General features: G+C 39.8%; 1 protein-coding gene across 3 annotated transcripts in view; it reads right to left on the bottom strand.

The window, feature by feature from the left end:
* NCEH1 (neutral cholesterol ester hydrolase 1) overlaps window positions 1-22103 on the bottom strand; it is a 92417-nt gene that overhangs the window by 4041 nt on the left and 66273 nt on the right. For all 3 annotated transcript variants that reach the window (XM_070791860.1, XM_019959493.2, XM_019959499.2), the window contains 3 exons: window positions 21841-22069; window positions 18822-18891; window positions 1852-2023 (listed from right to left, as the gene is read on the bottom strand). In XM_070791860.1, the coding sequence (XP_070647961.1) occupies window positions 1852-2023; window positions 18822-18891; window positions 21841-22069 (471 nt within the window). The remainder of the gene's footprint in view (window positions 1-1851; window positions 2024-18821; window positions 18892-21840; window positions 22070-22103) is intronic.

The raw sequence follows: 22103 nt of genomic DNA, 5'->3' as shown, positions 1-22103 counted from the left end.
CTAAGAAAGGTGTGATGTTTGCAACTCATACTTTTGAGTGAACATTTCAAAAGTACGTGATCTCTTAGGTCTTTAAACACCCATCAACACTCTTTGTCTATCCTTTGGCATAATACTCATCATGCTGGGTGTTATGGATAGATAGTTTTGTATTCCCAAGAAAGGCCCAAGAGGCAGTGCCTTACTGGGGAGAAAAAACTAGTCTGACTCTTCCAGAGAACATGGGTATGAAAAGCTAAATGAACAGATGATGGGACTCCAAAGTCTTTTAATAGGACCTCAGGGTCTCTCCTCTGATGAGCCTAGAGTCCTCACGGTTGGTGAGAGGGAGGGAGTTTCAATCATGCTGGCAGTGCACCTTCCATTGTACTTCACGAGTGTGTGTCTGAGAGTGCAACTGAGATGGGAAGGTGACTGAACCCCTACCACTGCAGAACTCCATTCCCCCAGGTCTCCCTGCAATGCAAATATATTGCCTCATTTTGTAATTCTAGAGTCTAAAATGATATATTTTTTACATAACATCTAAAAGGCAGCTAACTAGGTCACTGTGTTTCACAGGCTACTAAACAATCTTCAAGATAACTTCAGCCAAACAATTTTGTTTCTCAACAGACTTTAGAACCGTATCTTGAGGAAAGATGTAGTTGCTCTGTAAAAGCAGTTCTTAATACATGCCAATAACTGTACATACATCATCTCACTAAGTCCTGGCAACAGCCTTTCATTCAGATGGCACTATCTTCATTTTCCTGAGACTTGCCCAAAGCTGCACACCTCCCCTAGGGGGGCCTGGATTCCACCCAGTTCTGTCTGGTTTTAAAGCCCATGATTCTCTCTGCAGTGCACCAGGACATGTGGATAGCAAACCTACCAGTGCCAAGCAGAGAACTGAGTTCTTTAATTACAGTGAAAGAGAAGAAATCAGGACATCCCACAAATGAAAAGGCAGATGCTATTTGAGAATGCCAAAAGAAATTTGGAGGTAAGAAGACAAAAATGCTATTCTTAAATTATTTAACCCATTAGAGGGAAAAAAAAATGTACTTATCTTTGAATTTATACAGCTGCCCCAAATTTGGGATGCCATTAGAGCTAGACAGAATTTAACCAAGTAAAACTCAGTGAGTGAGTGAAGTCACTCAGTTGTGTCTGACTCTTTTTGACCCCATGGACTGTAGCCTACCAGGCTCCTCCGTCCATGGGATTTTCCAGGCAAGAATACTGGAGTGGGGTGCCATTTCCTTCTCCAGGAGATCTTCCTGACCCAAGGATTGAACCCAGGTCTCCCGCATTGTAGGTCTAGTAGACGCTTTACTGTCTGAGCCACCAGGGAAGTCCCTGAAGTAAAACTCTGATTAACATATATTTTAACATTCAAAGTGCCTGAAGCACTTAACTTAAAAGTTAACATTTAACTTTTTCTTTTATATTAACAAACACTTTTAAATTTTTAAATTTGGCTCAAAGTTTAAGGAAACAATCTTAGCAATGGAAACATAAGCAAAAATACTCTGTTTTTCAAGTCCATCATGGAAAAGAGCAGAGAAAACTTAATTTCCAGGCATATCCCTGAGGGGCAAGGGTAGGATGCTAAAATGCTAGCTTTCTTCTCTCATTAATTGTAACCAGGGCCTTTCCAAAGACTCAGAGATGACACTTCTTTCAATGATCCATTTTCCTACTTCAGAAAGATCTCTGAGAAGTTTCCAAGTGCAGTCATCTCAATACCTTGGCCCCTGAGTAACCAGCCTACCCGGCTAGACCTTTGCCATACCTAGTGGACACGTGCTGTCTGCTGAACATTAACATGCACCCTCCTTTCACCAGCACCTCAGGCATCTCTGTTACCTGTTGGCCCAGGGCAGCTGCCAAATTCCCACCAGCACTGTCACCAGAAATGCCGACTCTCCCTGGGTCAACTGAATACTTGTGTAAGACTTCTGGCTGCAGGAAGTACTTCGTGGCATGTACAACATCGTGAATTTGCTCAGGAAAATAAACCTTTGGAACTAGCCTGTATCTGTGAAGAAAACACAAAGTCTTTACAGGCCTTTTAAAGGTTAAAGGGAAACTGGTTCTTTTGAAGCCATGAACAAACAAGTAAGGAATTATAATAAATATAAAAATAAACCATTTTCATATAATTCAAACGCTTAGTTTAAAAAATGTAATGATTTTGTCATATATATATATAGCTGAGTTCCTTCGCTGTTCACCTGAAACCATCACAACATTGTTAATCAGCTAAACCCCAATACAAAATAAACAGTTTACCAAAAATACAATGATTTTGTAATAGTAATTTTTTCTATCAGTCACCAAACCAAACAAGCAAAACAAAAATCTACAGCTGTCACCAAGGAAGATAACAAAACTTTGAAGTAAAACGCAGATGTTGATTATTAAAATACCAAGAGAACCATAGCAGATTCTGCAATACTATTTCTGGAAATCAGTGTTCCATTCACAACACTTCTGGGTTAGAAGGTGACTCGGCAGCACTAACCACTTCATTGGTCTCATGTTTATCGAGCTCACATGGTATTTTTCATGACTTATGTGATAAATAAAATCGTACTCCAATAAAGAGGTCAGGCCTTCCTGACATTAAGCCCAAGCAATGTGTTTGCTCCTTGGAAGGTTGAAACTAAAATGTCAGCTGTCAGCCAGTAAAAGGGAAACCAAGTTTCCAGAAGGCCCATGGCAGGCCCTCTGGGACACTTCTGAGGCTTCTTCTACCACCTTACTTTTCAAGATTAGAGTCTCTTTGGGATTCTACTCTGTACACTTAGTTAAGACTGATATTCCCTAAGAGCCCCAAGAACCTTGGTTTTGTCAAATGCCCCTCTTATAATGTCATCTTATGAATCCATTAGTAGTCTCAGCTTGTAGCATCCCAAGGTCTCCACCCTCCTTTCCTTGTTTATTATTTCTCACTCATCCTTTAAGTTTTACTTGAGAGTTTGCTTCCTCCAAGAAGCCTTCCTTGAGTATAACTCCACTTGCTTCTGGGGCTGAGCTGGCAACCATTCCTTGATAATTCTATGTGCTGGGGTATATTGCTGTTTATATTGCCTCATATTAGCATGACTTCTTTCTGTATTTCCTCTTAAGAGTGTGTTCTCTGATATCAGGGACTGTGTGTTTCCAGTGTATATTTATCAATGTGCTGAGCACACAATCATCCATCTAGTAAACCATTTTTGAGTATTAATATATCTTCATTTTGCAAATGAAACTGAGGCATAGAAAGCTATTTAACTTGTAAAACAAATCAAACACCAATCAAAATCAGGTAGGATAGAAACCAATTAATTAAAATCTAATAATAGTTGATACTCAAGTCCTTTGATTTCAAATTTATAATTAGCATATTTATTCTCAGAAATTAGTTTTTTCTATACTACTCTACATAGGCCATTCATTTCCCCCATCTAAATTACAGATATATAGTTAATTAAATATCTTGACATTCTGGGAATTCCCTGGTAGTCTGCTGGTTAGGATGTCATGCTTCCATTTCAGGGAGCACAGGTTCAATCCTTGGTCAGGGAACTAAAATGCCAAAAGCTACACAGTGCAGCCACCAAAAAAATCTTGACATTCTGTGCAGACACAGATCAACAACACAGACACAATCAGATAAACAAATATTTGTGAAATACTTGATAAATAGTGAATGTATGTTTTGGTCTTACAGGAATTATGACATTTTAAAACATAAAATGCAATAAGAAATCCCCTTAGTGGTTGCCCTGTAACAGATAAAATAAGTTTTCTAATTTCTTTTCTACTTTTCCATCTGTGATGATCAAGTAATCATCTGAAATTATTTTTCTCCAGGTGATTTTCACAGTGCCTTAGTGAAGCTCCCACATCTTTGGTTCATTTATTAATAACGGGTGATAGAAGTAGGAGTACACCACTTTGTCCAATAGGTGGAGTCATCTCATATGAGTCTATTTACCATCAGTTCTGGGATGAGGTTTCAGTTTTTTAATTTCATTATTACCAAATGGAATTCTTAATTCTTTCAATGAAATAAGAATAAATGCACTTTATGACTCAAGGTGTGAAAATAAAGGCTGTTTTGTCTCAGAAAGATGCCAGACAGCATGAGAGGCTGTCTTCCTGGTGGCCCAGGGGGTGAGAACATATTTTGTTATGTTCTGAACATACATGTGAATCAAATGTTCAGATGTTGTTTCACAAAAGATCTTAGTGACTTTTGAACCAAGAGGAACTTATAATCTAAAAAACATTCTATTGCCTCAAATCTTATGAGTTGATTAATGGCTCTAAGTTGCTTCAGTCACGTCCAACTCTTTGTGACTTCACAGACTGTACCCTGCCAGGCTCCTCTGTACATAGGATTCTCTAGGCAATACTTGAGGGGGTTGCCATTTCCTCCTCCAGAGTTGATTAATAACTGGCTCAAGCAACAGAGTAAACAACCTAGTCCTCTTGGTTTCCTTGGTCAGTCTCCTAAACTGCTCCTCCCCTTATCTTTGTTCATTCTGGAAACATTCTCTAGTTTTAGACACCAAGAAAGGATACTATTTTCACAGACTGAAGAATGCAGTGAAACTAGATATTTCTGAGGTCACCTAGTGTAAGATGAGCCTTCAAAGTAGCTCAGAATTGACCTGAGAAGCATCACAATAGTTCTGTAATAGCATTACAGACACAGAAAACTGAGAGTCAGGAGGAAATTTATGAGCGGTATACTCAAAGAAAGCATGCATAGATACATGTATCTGCTGCTTTTGCTCAAGGCTGTGTCCCTGCAAAGTACTCAAAGAGGATTCCGCCTTTTCCCTCCCCAGTTGTATTGAGTTAAAGCACCTGATGAATTTGTGGCAAATACAGTCTCAATTTGCCTAACTCAGTGAAGGATAGATGACTCTGCAGTGTTTAGCTTCTGTCTACCTATTACACCACGTGCCTCCTACCAGAAGAACAAAATTTGGTGTAAACTTGAGAATGAGGTTTACTCAGTTTAATGAATATGTACACTCTATAAAAATTAACTTTTTCCTGCTCACCAGGTGCTCTACAGAGGTTTCACTCAAATCTCAGAGCGAATCTGTGGGTTTAAGGGTGTGAACATGCAGCTCAAAGGGGATGCATAACCAGCCTACAACAGCTAGTAAGTGGCAAAGCTACAATCCAAATTTATACCCCACATGCCTCATCCTTTTAAAATATTCTCATTCTTCAAAACCCGCAGACTTCAAATGTACCTGTGTGTTCTTATTACCTCGTCAAAGCAGTAAATTCTCAAAACTGTAGATTTCTCACATCCCAGAACTTCTCTCATGATTTCAATGTTTTTGTGATATTCTCAAAACAAATCACCTGAGACAGCGTCTGGCCCATGGTACATCTTTAATTATCCATACATGATAAATCTTTAAATAAATTTAATAATTTAATAATGATATTTTTATTCATCCCAAACAAAATTTTAATTTTTATCCCTTTTATGTGTAAAATCTGTCATTATAGCAGCAGTGTTATAGTAGGGGAAATATTAAGCCATATACCTTTAAAGACATTAAAAAAAGAAATTGTTCCTTAATCACCTACTCTTCAGGCACGTCTCCAAAGGCTGTCTGTAGGCCCTGCATAGCTCAGAGTTTCTCAGCTCTGTATGCACTTTAGGATAATCTTGGGAGATTTATAAAAAACAAAACATTGAGGTTTGAGCTCCTCTACAAAACATTCCATTTGATCTGAGGTGGGGCCCAACATATCTGTATTTGAAGAAAAAGTCCTCCAAGTGATGCCAGGGTTCTGAAATATCACTGAATCCAGCCGTACCATCAGTATCCTCTGAACACATCTTCCTGTTCCTGTTCCCAAAGCATTGATCCCTCTCTCCATCCCATGTGCCCTTCACCCAGCAATTCCATATCAAATGTTCCCATTCTTTAAATCTCATCTCAAATGCAGCTTCCTCCATGAAAACTTCTAAGAGCCCGGCCAAATGCAGCTCTCCTTTTTTGGAGCCCTCAAAGTCTCTCTTACAATAAGTCATAACAGACATGCCAGCTTCTAGGAATAGACAGAAAGTCATAATTATGTACTAAAGTGGTCCAGGTATAAGCAGTGCCATTTCCACAATCTATTAATTCATTACCTACTTTATCAGTGAGCAGAGAGATGGAGCAATGCTCAGAAAGACTGACAAACTCCTTAAGTCAAAGGTAGATACATGAGTCCAGAGTTGAGGGGGACTCTGGAAGTGGAATCCCTGAGTGACACTAGTGTTCTGAGAGTGTTATAAAGTGCATTATTCCTCAAAATAACCTGGCCTGGAAACACCAGGACAGCCTTCTGCAGTGGGCAAGGACACTGAGTTCTATTCATGCAGTGCCAGGCGGGTGAAAGGTACACATGATATTCTGGAACAAAATTCTACTCCTGTTTGATTCAAGAGGAAGACAAAATCACATTCCTTTTTTGCCTTCTGCCCCCACCTTTTTTTCCCCCTTTTTACTGTCTCCCAAGAAGAGCTCAAGAGATTCATCTTGAGAACTTGAAAAATGTTAATATTTTGCTCAGTTTTAAAGAACCTGTATGTTTAGCAGGGGTTATCTGAAACAAATCAACGATTACACTCTTACTGTGCTGTTTGAGGGAGACAACTCCAGAGGAAGAATCTGTTTATTCTTCTAGTAAGTAAAGCTTCCTTTCCTTTAGAAGAATATATAATAAAATTTAAAATAAAATTATGAAACACTGTGAATAGGTAATTGTTTCTCTTTTCATTTGTGCAATAATGTTTGTGCATAAAGGTTGAGGAAGCATTTTCCTTTCTGTTTCTTCTCTCAAAATTGCCTCCAGAGACAGCTTTGACTATCAGTCATTCAGCAAGGGAGAGCTGAGCTTAACAAAAACTTGGTTGATTGGACAATAAGTACATTCAAAAGAACTGACAGATGTCAGGATGTATCACCAAAATCCTAGGAGTGACTGATCCTAGAATTATGATACATTCAAACAATGTGATTCCCTAATGCTGTTTACAAGTTAAGGCTTCTCTATGGACACAGCTGGGAGATTCCCAGCCTCCCTTCCCCCATTCAGATACAAACCTTGCCTTTAACCTCAAGGGGCACTGAAGAGCCAAGCAGTCCCTCAGGGGGCCACTGGAGCCCAAGTAGGCTTGGTACAAAGTCCCTCTGACCTACTTTCTCTGTGATTTCAGAAGTTAAACTGAGCTCTGGGCTCAGGTGTGGGTGGAACTAAGCTTCCCTACCTTACTGCTTGTTTACAGCACAGGCTTTCTGTACAGCTTCACCCTCCTCCCTACAAATTCTAAAAGGCCTAAACCACAAGAGAGAAACCAGTGGATTTTTTTTTTTTTTAAGTCAAAAACAGAGTCAAGAAGACTTTACCTTAATATGTCTAAAAAGGAGACATTCATTAGTTAATGATTGTTAAGGATCTAAAACAACCTACTTTTTAAAAAGAAACCACAATATCTTTCTGTAGCATTAAACTGTTTGTAACACTGGCCTTTAGGTTTGCTAATACAGTGGCCTGGACTGGGTAAAAAGAAAGTTTGGGACAAATCTTCCCTTTCTTAGAGGGAACCCTCAAGAATTCAGTCTGCCCACCTTCCGGGGCTGCCTGAGTCAGGGTGATACGTGAGGATTTCTCCACTCAGGACAGGGAGGAAGAGCAGGAAAAGGAGCAGAGGGCAAGTCACAGTGAGGTGACTGTCACATCGTGTCTTTCACAGTATCTTGTTTGAACAACTATCAACATGTATGTCTCATTGTGCCTCCGAGAGGCTTTGTGATTTTGTCAGCTTGCACTCATCTAATCTTATGGATGAGGAAAACAGAGTCATAAAAGTCCCATTGCTTATAACTCTGTTAGCAGCAGACCAAGATACACATTCCAGCTTCCTTTCTGTCTACTGAGCAACGTTCCTCTTTACAGCTCTGTCAAGTTTTAAGTTCTCTGTGCATAGTGCTACCTGATATTTGGTGGATGGGAAAAGGTCTCCATCAACACAAAATAGAAAGTTTGAGTGTAGCAAAGACTTAAGCAAAACACAACTTGAAACCATTTTTCACAACCAAAAAAGCTAGAATTTAATAATATCCAGCATAATAATACTTTGTTATTACCTTACATTTTATCTTTTTGTAGTTGAAGTACAATGACCACACAATATTATATTGTATGTACAACATACTGATTTGACATTTATATATATTATGACATGATGACTACAATAAGTCTAGTTACCATTTGTCACCATACATAGTTAATACAATATTGCTGACTATATTCCCCATGCTGTACATTAGCATCTTATCTTTCAAAAAAATTAAATATTCCTTCTCCCTGATGTTTTATGGTTTTAGTATTGTGTTTCATTATATAAACTGTAGTTAAACTACACTGAAGTTTATGAAAATAAGCTTATAAACATAAACTTCCCTCCCAGATTATGTAAATGAGGATACATCCATGTATTTTTGATATTATAAGGTGAACTCTTTCATTTACTTCACAAATACTTAATGTGCTGCTGCTGCTAAGTCGCGTCAGTCGTGTCCGACTCGGTGTGACCCCATGGACGGCAGCCCACCAGGCTCCCCTGTCCCTGGGATTCTCCAGGCAAGAATACTGGAGACTTATTGTGCAATTATGTGTAAAAATAGCATAGCGTTATTGAAGCTACTGAATAGAAGTCATGGCCTATTTTTATGCCTTGAGATCTTTATCTACCTTGTTAGATAAAGATGAAGTTGTTAGATCTGTCCCCAGAATCTTGAGCCAATACCAATGATGTTAACTCAGGAGTTCCAGCTCATGGTTGTGCTTCATATGAAGTGATTTCATCCTCAACCCTTGCCTATCAGCTTCCTCAGATTATATATAACCTTCCAGAAGGCCATCCCCACACTGAAACAAAGCCATGACATCACTACCCACTCCTGTTAGCCTCAAGGATAAGGAGCAGTTGTGTCCAGACAGCCTCCCTGCTAGGAGAAGGAATTCCAAGAGAATCAAGAGTCCACCATATTTCTGAAGGCTCCCAGGTATACACCCATATTTCTTATTTTCCTTAGTTATTTCCAGAAGCATGAGTCCCTCCATTAGTCACCTCTCATGTTTCATTTCCTTAATGTTCTCATCCTCCTCCTTTCCTCCCAATCCCTCTCATTTCCCCACTTTGTACTTCCATGACCAACTCACTCTTTTAACTAGGTTCTGCTCATCCTTAGGAGTGCAATTCAAACCTTCGAACTAGGTAACATAGATGCCTCCATTACTACTTCCCTTTCTATTTCAAATCACTTATCACATTATTAACATTATTTGTTCAAGATTTGCTTTCCTGTCTAGACTGTATACGCTATGAAGGCAGAGTTTATGTTTGTCTCACTGTTATGCATCAGAATTTAACAAAATAGCTGGCACACTACAGGAAGTCAATAGATATTTATGGAATAGAAGAAGGAAGAAAGAGGAGACCTCTGAACATACTTTCCAAGAGAAACATCACAGTCATATGGTGTTGGCCATACCTCAACTAGAATATAAAGGTTATGTGGCTCTTCAGGGGTGGCTGGCCTGGATGGATCCTAATCACCTTAGCTCAATATTGCTGCAAAGAAAAGTTCTGTGAGTTCCAAACGTGTTGATGAATAAAGTTGGACCTTTCTGTACATGGGCTAGGGCACTGAGTCTCCAGACTTGCCTAGTGCCTTAGAGTATCCAAGGCCCTTTCATCTCAGATGTCCAAACTGATTCTTGTAACAACTCTCTGAAGTCATTAACCCAACTCAAAGTGTATTTATTCATTCAGTTCAGTTCAGTTCAGTTGCTCAGTCAGTTTGACTTTTTGCGGCACCATGAACTGCAGCAGGACAGGCCTCCCTGTCCATCACCAACTCCCGGAGTTTACTCAAACTCATGCCCCTTGAGTCGGTGATGCCATCCAACCATCTCATCCTCTGTTGTCTCTTTCTCCTCCCTCCTTCAATCTTTACCAGCATCAGAATCTTTTCAAACGAGACAGCTCTTCACATCAGGTGGCCAAAGCATTGGCGTTTCAGCTTCAACATCAGTCCTTCGAATGAATATTCAAGACTAATTTCCTTTAGAATGGACTGGTTGGATCTGACCTTTTCCAGTCCTATGGCCACTGCTGAGTTTTCCAAATTTGCTGGCATATTGAGTGCAGCACTTTCACAGCATCATCTTTTAGGATTTGAAATAGATCAACTGGAATTCCATCACCTTCACTAGCTTTGTTTGTAGTGATGCTTCCTAAGGCCCACTTGACTTAGCATTCCAGGATGTCTAGCTCTAGGTGAGTGATCATACCATTGTGATTATCTGGGTCATGAAGATCTTTATTGTAGAGTTCTTATGTGTATTCTTGCCACCTCTTCTTAATATCTTCTGCTTCTGTTAGGTTCATACCATTTTTGTCCTTTATTGTGCCCATCTCTGCATGAAACGTTCCCTTGGTAACTCTAATTTTCTTGAAGAGATCTCTAGTCTTTTGAATAAGTGTCTCCGGTATTTCACTGGCTCATAGGTGTATTGTTCTTCTGCTGTGACCTGCAGGGTTTCTGTAAAAGAAACCCTACAGAAACCCTGTTTCTGTCAGACCCAACTGAACAAGTCAGACCCATTCTATTGTTCTATATTTAACTTCTTTTAAAAAAATCTTAAAAACATCCTATCTATCTGTCTTTGTTTTATGATATGCCTAGGCTTAAAAGAACACTTGGAAGATAAGGCTCATGTAGAGAATCCTCATGGTGCCAAGTAAAAACAAGACCACCTTCTGTCCTTTCCTCAGGCCTTTGAGGAGCTGGAGCTACACAGGAAACCACTGAAGAGGCCCTGAGGCCAGTTCACTAGCACTGAGCTTCAGGGCCTTGATCTATAATGGGGTGTCATCTGCTTAAATAGCTGCAGTCTTCCTCTGACCAGCTGCCCAGGCCATATGATATAAAGGTTTACTTGATGCTTCCTGCAATATAAAATTGCACCAGGGGCCCCTTGAGTGGTCTGGGAGGCCCTGATGAGTATCCAGGATGGCCTGGAAGTTGTCCAGGGCTGTCTAGTGCCAAATTTGCTGAGGAGGCTGCCACTAAGACTCTTGTTCACAGGGTCAGAGCTGCTTCAGTGACTTTGGAGACTAGCCCTTCCAAGGGACTGGAGAGGCAAGGATTCCCTTAGGTTCCTGATCTAGAGGAGGGGCAAAGAAGAGATAAGCTGTGAATGGGATCTCAGCTGGCAGAGAGAGGCAGAGGGAAGGTAAGGCAAGGTCAGGGCATGGAAAGTGGCAAATGTTGCCATAAACCTGTCACTCGTCATCATTAGCTTCCTTCAATGTTATATTTGTTTTTTCAATTATTTTCCATTATAGATTATATCTTATATCTTATATCTTATAAAGATATTGACTATAGTTCCCTGTGCTATAAGGTAAACCTCTGTTGCTTGTTGCATATCTACTTTTTAAAAATAAGAAACGTAGCATTCTATTGATATCAAGTCAAACAAGTAGAATCAAAATGTCATAAATTTTTTAGTTAGGCAAAAATTCATAAGTTTTCTAAAATATATGTATTATACATACTATTTATGTATATGTATGTGTTTGTGTGCTTAGTTGTTCAGTTGGGTCTGACTGATTTGCAGAAACCCTGCAGATCATAGCAGAAGAACAATACACCCGTGAGCCAGTGAAAGACCTGAGATACTTATTCAAAAGACAAGTGCCATCAATAGATAAGTAAAATGATGTAGAAGGTTGACTCCTATGTAAAGTCTTAATGGGACTTGGGGCCTCTCTTGTTTCCTTGGCTAATGTGGTTCTTGACAATTGTCTGGCCCTTGGTTGCCTTCCGGCAGAACAAGGAGAGTTTGTACAATAACTAATACTTCCTGCTGCACTTGGATCAATGTGACAGGACAGTCACACACACACTAACTAAAAGTTAGTCACTCAGTCGTGTCTGATTCTTTGATACCCGAAAGAGCCCACCAAGCTCCTCTGTTCATGGAATTCTCCAGGCAAGAATACTGGAGTGGGAAGCCATTGCCTTCTCCAGGGGATCTTCTCGACCCAGGGATTGAACCCACATCTCTTGCATCTCCTGCGCTGCAGGGAGATTTTTTTTTTTTTACCACTGAGCTACCAGGGAATCCCCATATATATGTATACAAAAGTTTTTCTACTACTCTTGATAAAGGATGAGAAAGAACACCAAAAAAAAAAAAAAGAAGAGCTGGAAAAATTAGAAAACATAAACTATATGAAATGGGAGCACTGAATATAAAATATAAAAAGTGAAACAAACTACATGAAAGTATAAAATCATCAAATAGTCCAGTTGTTTTTAAACATGACTGTTCATTAGAAACATATTTGGAGCTTTGGAGGAAAAAAAACAATACCTGGGCATTTGTATTTTTCAAAAAATTTCAAGGTAATTCTGATATGCATCTGGATTTTAAAAAGTGATTACAAGTTTTTCTATTAAATGGTAGTTTTGATGATATAGAATTCTATTATTTTTATGTTTATCAATCATGATACAATGGTATTAAATGGGTAATAGTTACTTAATCACAATAATAAAAGAAGTTTATCAGTTTTCACAATCAATAGCCAGACAAAAAATAAAAGACAATTATAATTGTAAGCCATAGTGGGAATATGATTAACTTAACAATATAAAATAATTACATACAATTTGAGGTGTCAAGCAGAGTGATGTGGTAAGTGGAAGTGCATACATGCACATGTTTTTATCTGCCCATCCAGCTATGTCTTTTGGTTGGTGCATTTAATCCATTTACATTTAAGGTAATTATCAATATGTATGATCTTATTACCATTTTCTTAATAGTTTTGGGTTTATTTTCTGTAGGTCTTTTCCTTCTCTTGTGTTTCCTGCCTAGAGAAGTTCCTTTAACATTTGTTGTAAAGCTGGTTTGGTGGTGTTGAATTCTCTTAATTTTTGCTTGTCTGGAAAGCTTTTGATTTCTCCATCAAATCTGAGTGAGAGTCTTCTTGCTGGGTAGAGTATTCTTGGTTGTAGGTTCTTCCCCTTCATCACTTTAAATATATTGTGCCATTCCCTTCTGGCCTATAGAGTTTCTATTGAGAAATCAGCTGATAACCTGATGGGAGTTCCCTTATATGATATTTGTCATTTTTCCCTTGATACTTTTAGAATTTTACCTTTGTCTTTTAATTTTTGTGAGTTTGATTACTATGTGTACTGGGGTGTTTCTCCTTGGGTTTATCCTACCTGGGACTCTCTGTGCTTCCTGGACTTGGTTGACTATTTATTTCACATGTTAGGGAAGTTTTCAGCTATTACCTCTTCAAATATTTTCTCAGATCCTTTCTCTCTCTCTTCTTCTTCTGGAACCCTTATAATGAAAATGTTGGTGTGTTTAATGTTGTCCCAGAGGTCTCATAGGCTGTCTTCATTTTTTTTCATTCTTTCTTCTATATTCTGTTCTGCAGCAGTGATTTCCACCGTTCTGTCCTCCAAGTCACTTATCCATTCTCTGTCTTAGTTATTCTGCTATTGATTCCTTTTAGGCTATTTTTCATCTCTGTTTGTTTGTTCTTTAGTTCTCCTAGGTCTTTGATAAACATTTCTTGCATCTTCTCCATTCTGTTTCTGAGATCCTGAATTATCTTTACTATCATTATACTGAAGCTTATCTCCACTTCATTTGGTTGTTTTTCTGGGGTTTTATATTATTGTCCTTTCATCTGGGATATAACTCTGCTTTTTCAACCTTATTAACTTTCTGAAATGTAGTTTTCTTTCTAGCTGCTGTGGGATTGTAGTTCTCCTTGCTTCTTCTATCTGCCCTCTGGTGGATGAGGCTGAGATTTCTCTAAGCTTCTTGATGGGAGGGACAGGGTGGTAAAAGCTAGGTCTTGCTCTGGTGGGCAGGGCCTTGCTCAGTAAAGCTTTAGTCCAACTATATGCTGATGGGTGGGATTGCACTCCCTCCCTGGTAGTTGTGCCTGAGGCAACCCCGTCCTGGGGTCTACAGGCTCCTACTGCTTAGTCACATCAGTCGTGTCTGACTCCGTGCGACCCCATAGACGGAAGCCCACCAGGCTCCTCTGTCCCTGGGATTCTCCAGGCAAGAATACTGGAGTGGGTTGCCATTTCCTTCTCCAATGCATGCATGCATGCATGCTAAATCGCTTCAGTCATGTCCGACTCTGTGCGACCCCATAGACGGCAGCCCACCAGACTTCTCTGTCCCTGGGATTCTCTAGGCAAGAATACTGGAGTGGGTTGCCATTTCCTTCTCCAAAATACCACCTAGTCTCACTCATATGTAGAATCTAAGAAACAAAACAAGCAAAATGAAAGACTACAGGCTCTACGGTAGGGTTAATAGTGACCTCCAAGAGGGCTTATGCCAAGAGGGACCTTCCAGGACTACCGCTGCCAGTGCCCCATCCTTGTGGTAAGCCCCTGCTGATCCAACCTCCACAGGAGAAGGTGTTTTGGTTCAGTTTCCTGTGGGGTCATTGCTCCTTTCCTCTGGGTCTTGGTGCACACAAGATTTTTTTGTACCCTCCAAGACTGGAGTTTCTGTTTCCCCCAGTCCTGTGAAAGTCCCTTAATCAAATCCCACTGACCCTCAGAGTCAAATTCCCTGGAGACTCCCAGTTCCTTTGTCAGATCCCCAGGCTGGGAAGCCTGATATGGGGCTCAGAACCTTCACAACAATGTGAGAACGTTTTTGGTTTTACTATTCTCCAGTTTGTAGGTCACGCACCTGGCGGTTATGGGATTTGATCTTAATCTGATTGTACTCCTCCTACTATCTCACTGCGGCTTCTTGTCTTTGGATGTGGGGTATCTCTTTTTGGTGGGTTCAAGCACCCTCCTGTCTGTGGTTGTTTGACAGTTATTTGCAATTTTGGTATTCTCACATAAGGAGATGAGCACACGTCCTTCTACTCCACCATTTTGAACCAGAAGCCCTTTAATGTTAGTTTAATTCTGGCTCAAAGAAGCATAGGAACCTAGGGTGTGAGTCCACCTGATTTCTTTAATTCTTCACTCCACCTATGTGACTTCACACAGATTACTTAACTTTATCGACCTCAAATTCCTCATCTATGAGGAAAATTATCAAAATACTTATTTTGGATGACTTTTATGAGAGCTAAGCAAAACTCTTTATTCATTCATTCCATAAATAGGTATTAAATGCTCTTCTGGTGTTTTGTGACTAATTTTCAATGTGTGTTTGTTTGTTGCAGGGGGGTCGGGGGTGGGGCTGGGGTAGGAGAGGGGCTTGTCCCATACCTTCATCAAGCAATGCACCAAACATCAGTTGGGTGTCTTACAGTTCAACTCAATTCTGAGAGTATCTACCTGGAGATAGCATCAGATTCCACAGATTAAGGGATCAACATTTGTTCTCTGTGATTCAGTCAGTAAAGAATCTGCCTGCAATGCAGGAGACCACCTGAAATGCAGAAGACCTTGGTTCAATACCTGGGTCAGGTTGGGAAGATCCCCTGGAGAAGGAAATGGCAACTTACTCCAGTATTATTTCCTGGAAAATGCCATGGACAGGGAAGCCTGGTAAGCTACAGTCCATGGGGTCACAAAGAGTTGGACACAACTTAGTGACTAAACCACCACCTACAAAACTGTAGATCCCCCCCTACTTCAGACACCGGACACAAGCCCAAGTAATCACCTATGCTTCTCAGCAAGTTATAGATGGGAGGTTCCAACAATCCCTCCAACTCAGGCTGCCAATCCCAAGTCCAAGTTATTACTTATACTTCTGACCACCTGGCTATAAATCAGAGGGTTCCACAACTTCCTCCTCAGGCTCAATTAATTTGCTAGAGCAGCTCACAGAACTCAGAGAAATGTTTTGCTCTCTAGGTTACTGATTTATTATAAAAGAATACAACTCAGGAATAGCCAGATGGAAGAGATATGAAGGGAAAGATACATGGGAAGAGTTCAGAGCTTCCACATCCTCTCACAGGTGTACCACTCTCCCATTTACATGTGGTCACCAAGTGGAAGCTTTCTGAACCCTGTCCTTTGGGTTTTCATGGAAGATTCATTACATAGGTATGACTGATTAAATCGCTGGCCACTGGCAATTGATTCAGCCTCCAGCCCCTCTCCCCTCCTCAGAGACCAGGCTGTAGGAAAGTTCCAGCCCTCTAATCACATAGTTGGTTCTCCTGGCAACCAGTATCCCCATCCTTAGGTGCTTCCAAAGGTCATCTCACTCACAAAACAAAGACATCTTTAATACTCTGAATACAGGAAATTTCAAGGATCTGGGGAGCTGTGAGCCAGGAACTTTGGATGAATACCAAGTACATATGAAAAATATATATTTGATCATCGGTATGACCAAACATATATCTCTTACAAATCACAATATCATAAATGTCCTCTATCTGCCAGGGACAATTCCAGACACTAATGATCAGCTATGAGCAAAACAGACAACCATCCCTAAAATCTCTGCCTTCACAAAATTTACATCTTCTATTTCTACCTGATACAATAAACACATAATAAGTTATATATATGGTCTGTCAGTCCACTGATAATTGGAGATAGTTTTGAAAATTTGGAGAATTATAATTGATAATTTTGGAGAAAAATAAAACAGAAGAAGAGTGGACTGAAATTTTAGGGGTGTGAAAGAAGGCCTTATTGAAAGGATAATATTTGGACAAAGATCTGAAGGAGGAGAAACAGTATACACATAGCACCTGCACCATGCCTGCCATGGAACACCATGATTTTTGTGTGACTACAATCACTGCAGTTGTTAAAACTATTTTTCACATTCTTCAGTTCAGTTCAGTTCAGTCACTCATTTGTGTCCAACTTTTTGTGATCCCATGAAATGCAGCACACTAGGCTTCCCTGTCCATCACCAACTCCCGAAGTATACTCAAACTCATGTCCATTGGGTTGGTGACATCATCCAATCATCTCATCCTCTGTCATCCCCTTCTCGTCCTGCCTTCAATCTTTCCCAGCATGAGGGTCTTTTCCAATGAATAAGTTCTTCCCATCAGGTGGCCAAAGTATTGGAGTTTCAGCTTCAGCATCAGTCCTTCCAATGAATATGCAGGACTGATTGCCTTTAGGATGAACTGGTTGGATCTCCTTGCAGTCCAGGGGATTCTCAAGAGTCTTCTCCAACACTTCTCAACACTTCTCAAAAGCATCAATTCTTCAGCACTCCGTGATCTTTACAGTCCAACTCTCACATCCATACATGACCACTGGAAAAATCAAAGCTTTGACTAGACTGACCTTTTTGGCAAAGTAATGTCTCTGCTTTTTAATATACTGTCTAGGTTGATCATAGCTTTTCTTCCAAGGAACAAGAGTCTTTTAACTTCATGGCTTAAATCATCATCTGCAGTGATTTTGGAGCCCAAAAAATAAAGTCTGCCACTGTTTCCACTGTTTCCCTATCTATTTCCCATGAAGTGATGGGACCAGATGCCATGATCTTCATTTTCTGAATGTTGAGCTTTAAGCCAACTTTTTCACTCTCCTTTTTCACTTTCATCAAGAGGTTCTTTAGTTCTTCTTCACTTTCTGCCATAAGGGTGGTGTCATATCTGAGGTTACTGATACTTCTCCCAACAGTTTTGATTCCAGCTTGTGCTTCAGTCCAGCATTTCTCTTGATGTACTCTGCATATAAGTTAAATAAGCAGGGTGACAATATACAGTCTTGACATACTCCTTTCCCAATTTGGAACCAAACTGTTGTTCCATGTCCAGTTCTAACTGTTGCTTCCTGACCTGCATATAGATTTCTCAAGAGGCAGGTCAGGTGGTCTGGTATTCCCACCTTTCAGAATTTTCCACAGTTTGTTGTGATCCACACAGTCAAAGGCTTTGGCATAGTCAATAAAGCAGAAGTAGATATTTTTCTGGAACTCGCTTGCTTTTTCAATGGTCCAGTGGATGTTGGCAATTTGGTCTCTGGTTCTTCTGCCTTTTCTAAATCCAGCTTGAACATCTGGAAGTTCACGGTTCTCGTACTGTTGAAGCTTGGCTTGGAGAAGTTTCAGCATTACTTTGCTAGCACGTGAGATGAGTCCAATTGTGGGGTAGTTTGAGCATTCTTTGGCATTGCCTTTCTTTGGGCACATTCTTCTTAGTTTCCCAGTTCAGTTCAGTTCATTTGCTCAGTCATGTCTGACTCTTTGCGACCCCATAAATAGCAGCACACCAGGCCTCCCTGTCCATCACAAACTCCCGGAAAAACAACTAATACAGAACTGGTAGAAGCAACTCAAAACACTGATATTAATTCTAACAATGATAATAATAGGCTATACTAAGAATAGTGAACACATCACTGTTTACAAGGTCTGAGTTATAGAACCTGACTCCAGGAGAATACCTTTTCCAACTCTTGGATGTAGGACAGATTCTCTTAAAGTGCTTATTGGTTTTTAGATATAAAAGGTGGTAATCAAACTGATTGCATAGATAACGGATTGTATATTTCTCTCAAAATCTCAGTTAATTCCTTTTCCAGAAGTTTCTAAAACTAAAGTAAAAAAAAGATAATTTGAGGCATTATAAAGCTAGTTGAAGAAATTCTAAGTTACATCAGAAATCATTTTTTGTGACCTCAGGAAGATCAGTTCACCTCTCTGGACTTTAATTTTACATTTTATTACTTATAAAATAAAGTAACTAAATAGTTACTTAGGATCCTTTGTTAAATTTCCTTGTATGACAATTATTAATTACTTACTCAATGGAGACAATGACAGCATTCAATTCCTCAGCCATGGTTGTGCACAGTTCATCATAATACCTGATTTCTAAAAGAGACAAGAGAGCAATCACTCACTATAATGCAGTCTATTTAATACTGTCCATTCTTAAATTCTGCTAACTGACTCAGACTTGAGTTATTAATGGTAAGAATAATAAAAAGTAAATGTGAACATACATCTCATTAACAGAGTTACAAGTACAAATGCAAAAGAATTAACCTGGTTTCTGATAAAATGCAATTGCTATAAATAACAGGAAAGCCATACAAGATTACCTTCAAATGTGTTGTTAACTAAAAATTTCTTTCATAATCGTCTATATAAAGTACATTAGATCATCACAGCACTGTTTACAATAGCCAGGACATGGAAGCAACCTAGATGTCCGTCAGCAGATGAATGGATAAGAAAGCTGTGGCACATATACACAATGGGCTATTACTCAGCCATTAAAAAGAATACATTTGAATCAGTTCTAATGAGGTGGATGAAACTGGAGCCTATTATACAGAGTGAAGTAAGCCAGAAAGAAAAACACCAATACAGTATACTAACACATATATATGGAATTTAGAAAGGTGGTAATGATAACCCTGTATGCGAGACAGCAAAAGAGACACAGATGTATAAAACAGTCTTTTGGACCCTGTGGGAGAGGAAGAGGGTGGGAAGATTTGGGAGAATGGCATTGAAACATGTATAATATCATATATGAAACGAATCGCCAGTCCAGGCTCAATGCATGATACTGGATGCTTGGGGCTGGTGCACTTAGACGACCCAGAGGGATGGTATGGGGAGGGAGGAGGGAAGGGGGTTCAGGATGCGGAACACGGGTATACCTGTTGCAAATTCATGTTGATGTATGGCAAAACCAATACAATATTGTAAAGTAATTAACCTCCAATTAAAATAAATAAATTTATATTAAAAAATTACATTAGATTCATTCTGATTTTGTAATTCTTCAAAGAGATATGCCTTTCTAAAAATCATAGTGAATAAGCAGTTCCTCCTTAGAACCCCAACATTTTTCTTTTAATACCCTCATTTGCTGTGATTCAGAAAAGTCGCCAACTTGAAAACTATGGTATTCCGTTTAAACCAACATACAACAAATAGAGTTTTAGGAAGTCTTAGCATTTCTTAGAAAGAGAATCCAAAAGTTTTTACATATTTTAATATGTAACACTTTAATCCCTTGTTCTTTGGATATATTAATATTCTTACATTAAGTGCTAGATTGTCTCAACAGAAAGCCACAGAATACCTTATTTATAGACTTTCCAAGGCAGTATTAGAACCAGAAGTTCAATAACTACATAAACAGTTGCATATCTCCTCCAGACTGAGGCTTTCCTCTCTGACGGGACTGATGAGTCAAAATTGTGTGGAAAAGGCTAGGCTGACTCATAATCCATACCATTCCTGGCACTTCCACATCCTGGCCTCTGGTGTACTGTCTCTCCTGGCAAGCGTCCAATGCTACAGATGCTATCCTTTCTAGGGCAGAGACTCTGTTTTACTCATTTTTGTATTCCCATCATCTAGCACACATTAGAGTGACCAAAGGTCCAGGTTTGCACACAACTGTTAGAGGTTCTATACCCAAAGTCCTATAACCCAGGAAACCTCTCAGCCCTGGGCAGACCTACATATTCAGTAATCATCTGTTGGAAATATGAAAAAATATTCTTTTATTCAGTAATCATCTGTTGGAAATATGAAAAAATATTCTTTTATTCATAAAAGAATAAAAGAATAAGTGATGAATATGGAGTTAAATGAAATGAGATTACTAGAGAAAGTTACACTTTTTGGCCTTTGCCTTTTTTTTTTTTTTTAAGACAAACCAGAACAAGTTGCCTTTGCCTTTTTTTTTTTTTTTTAATTTACTGTTATTTATTTATTTCATTTCCTTGGTGGCTCAGCCAGTAAAGAATCTGCCTGCAAAGGAAGTAACCCAGGCTCAATCCCTGGGTCAGGAAGACCCCCTGGAGAAGGGTATGGCAACCCACTCCAGTATTCTGGTCTGGAATTCCTTGGACACAGAAGCCTCGTGGGCCACAGTTCACGGAGTTGCAAAGAGCTGGACATGACCGAGTGACTAAAAACAACAACATTTATTTATTTGGCTGCACTGGATTTTAAGTGTGGCATGTTGCAGCATGTGGGATGTAGTTCCCTGAAGCCAGGCGCCCTGTATTGGCAGTGCGGAGTCTTAGCTACTGGACCACCAAGGAAGTCCCACCATAGCCTTTAAACTTAATGGATGAAAATAATTTCTGGGCTGAAGATGAGAAAGTAGCTCCGTAATAATTATGAGCAGAGGTAAGGCCCTTATCTGTCCTCCTTAATATGCTTTTCACTGGCTGCTCCACTTGGCTGCCTGCGATTTTTAATGTGTATTCTGCTCATGAAAGTTATCCAATGCTAAAAAGAATGTTCTTGAACTTTTCAAGGTCATTATCCCTTTAACTGGGGCATACGTTTTATATTTTCATCTTTGGTTTCATAAGCAGATGAAATGTTGATGAATTAACATGTACACACAGAAATCCTTGTTCTATTTCATAGAAAGATGTCTTCAGAACACAAGTTGGTCTAGAGCTACAGATACCTGCCTCATATTCTGGCCCAACTTTACCTTGTTTGGGTATAGAAAGCAGCCTCACTACTTCACAATAAGTTAGTGTATGATTTAGATTACAGGAAATATTTTCAAAACAGTCTGCCTGAATTAACAAACAGGCAAAACTCTTGGTGTAGGGTAGCTATATAATTAATCATCCAAACCAGGATCCTTTCAAGAATGGAAAGTGGGGAGGAGGGGGTGCTATGAATAACTTTGCTTGGATGGTAGGGATGACTGGGACTGCCAGGGGGTCGAAGTCCAGTGGTCCCCTTCTCCTCACCCAGTAAGAAAGTCAACCCAGTCATACATCTCTGCCAGGGCCGGCCACAACCCCAAACAGCGTAAAGGTGAGGACATACTTGCGCTTGCCAAGGCCCAGCCTCCTCCATGGATGTAAACAATGCTGCGTTTCAGAGGCTCTTCTGGTTTTGGAGGGCCTTCAAACACTCTGACTTCCACACCATCAAAGTCAGTGTCGGTCACCTTCACCTGAGCAGACGACCATGCGCTTTTCTTGCCAAAAGAAACGATGATGAAGTTCAGCGCAAGCAGATGATGGCTGAGGCCCAGGAAGTGTATCAGGTTGCTCTGGAGGATGAGGGGAGGATGAAGGAGAGCGTGC

Source organism: Bos indicus, chromosome 1 (genome assembly GCF_029378745.1).
Source record: "Bos indicus isolate NIAB-ARS_2022 breed Sahiwal x Tharparkar chromosome 1, NIAB-ARS_B.indTharparkar_mat_pri_1.0, whole genome shotgun sequence".
Lineage (NCBI taxonomy): Eukaryota > Metazoa > Chordata > Mammalia > Artiodactyla > Bovidae > Bos > Bos indicus.
This window is presented reverse-complemented; position numbering and strand designations above follow the sequence as displayed.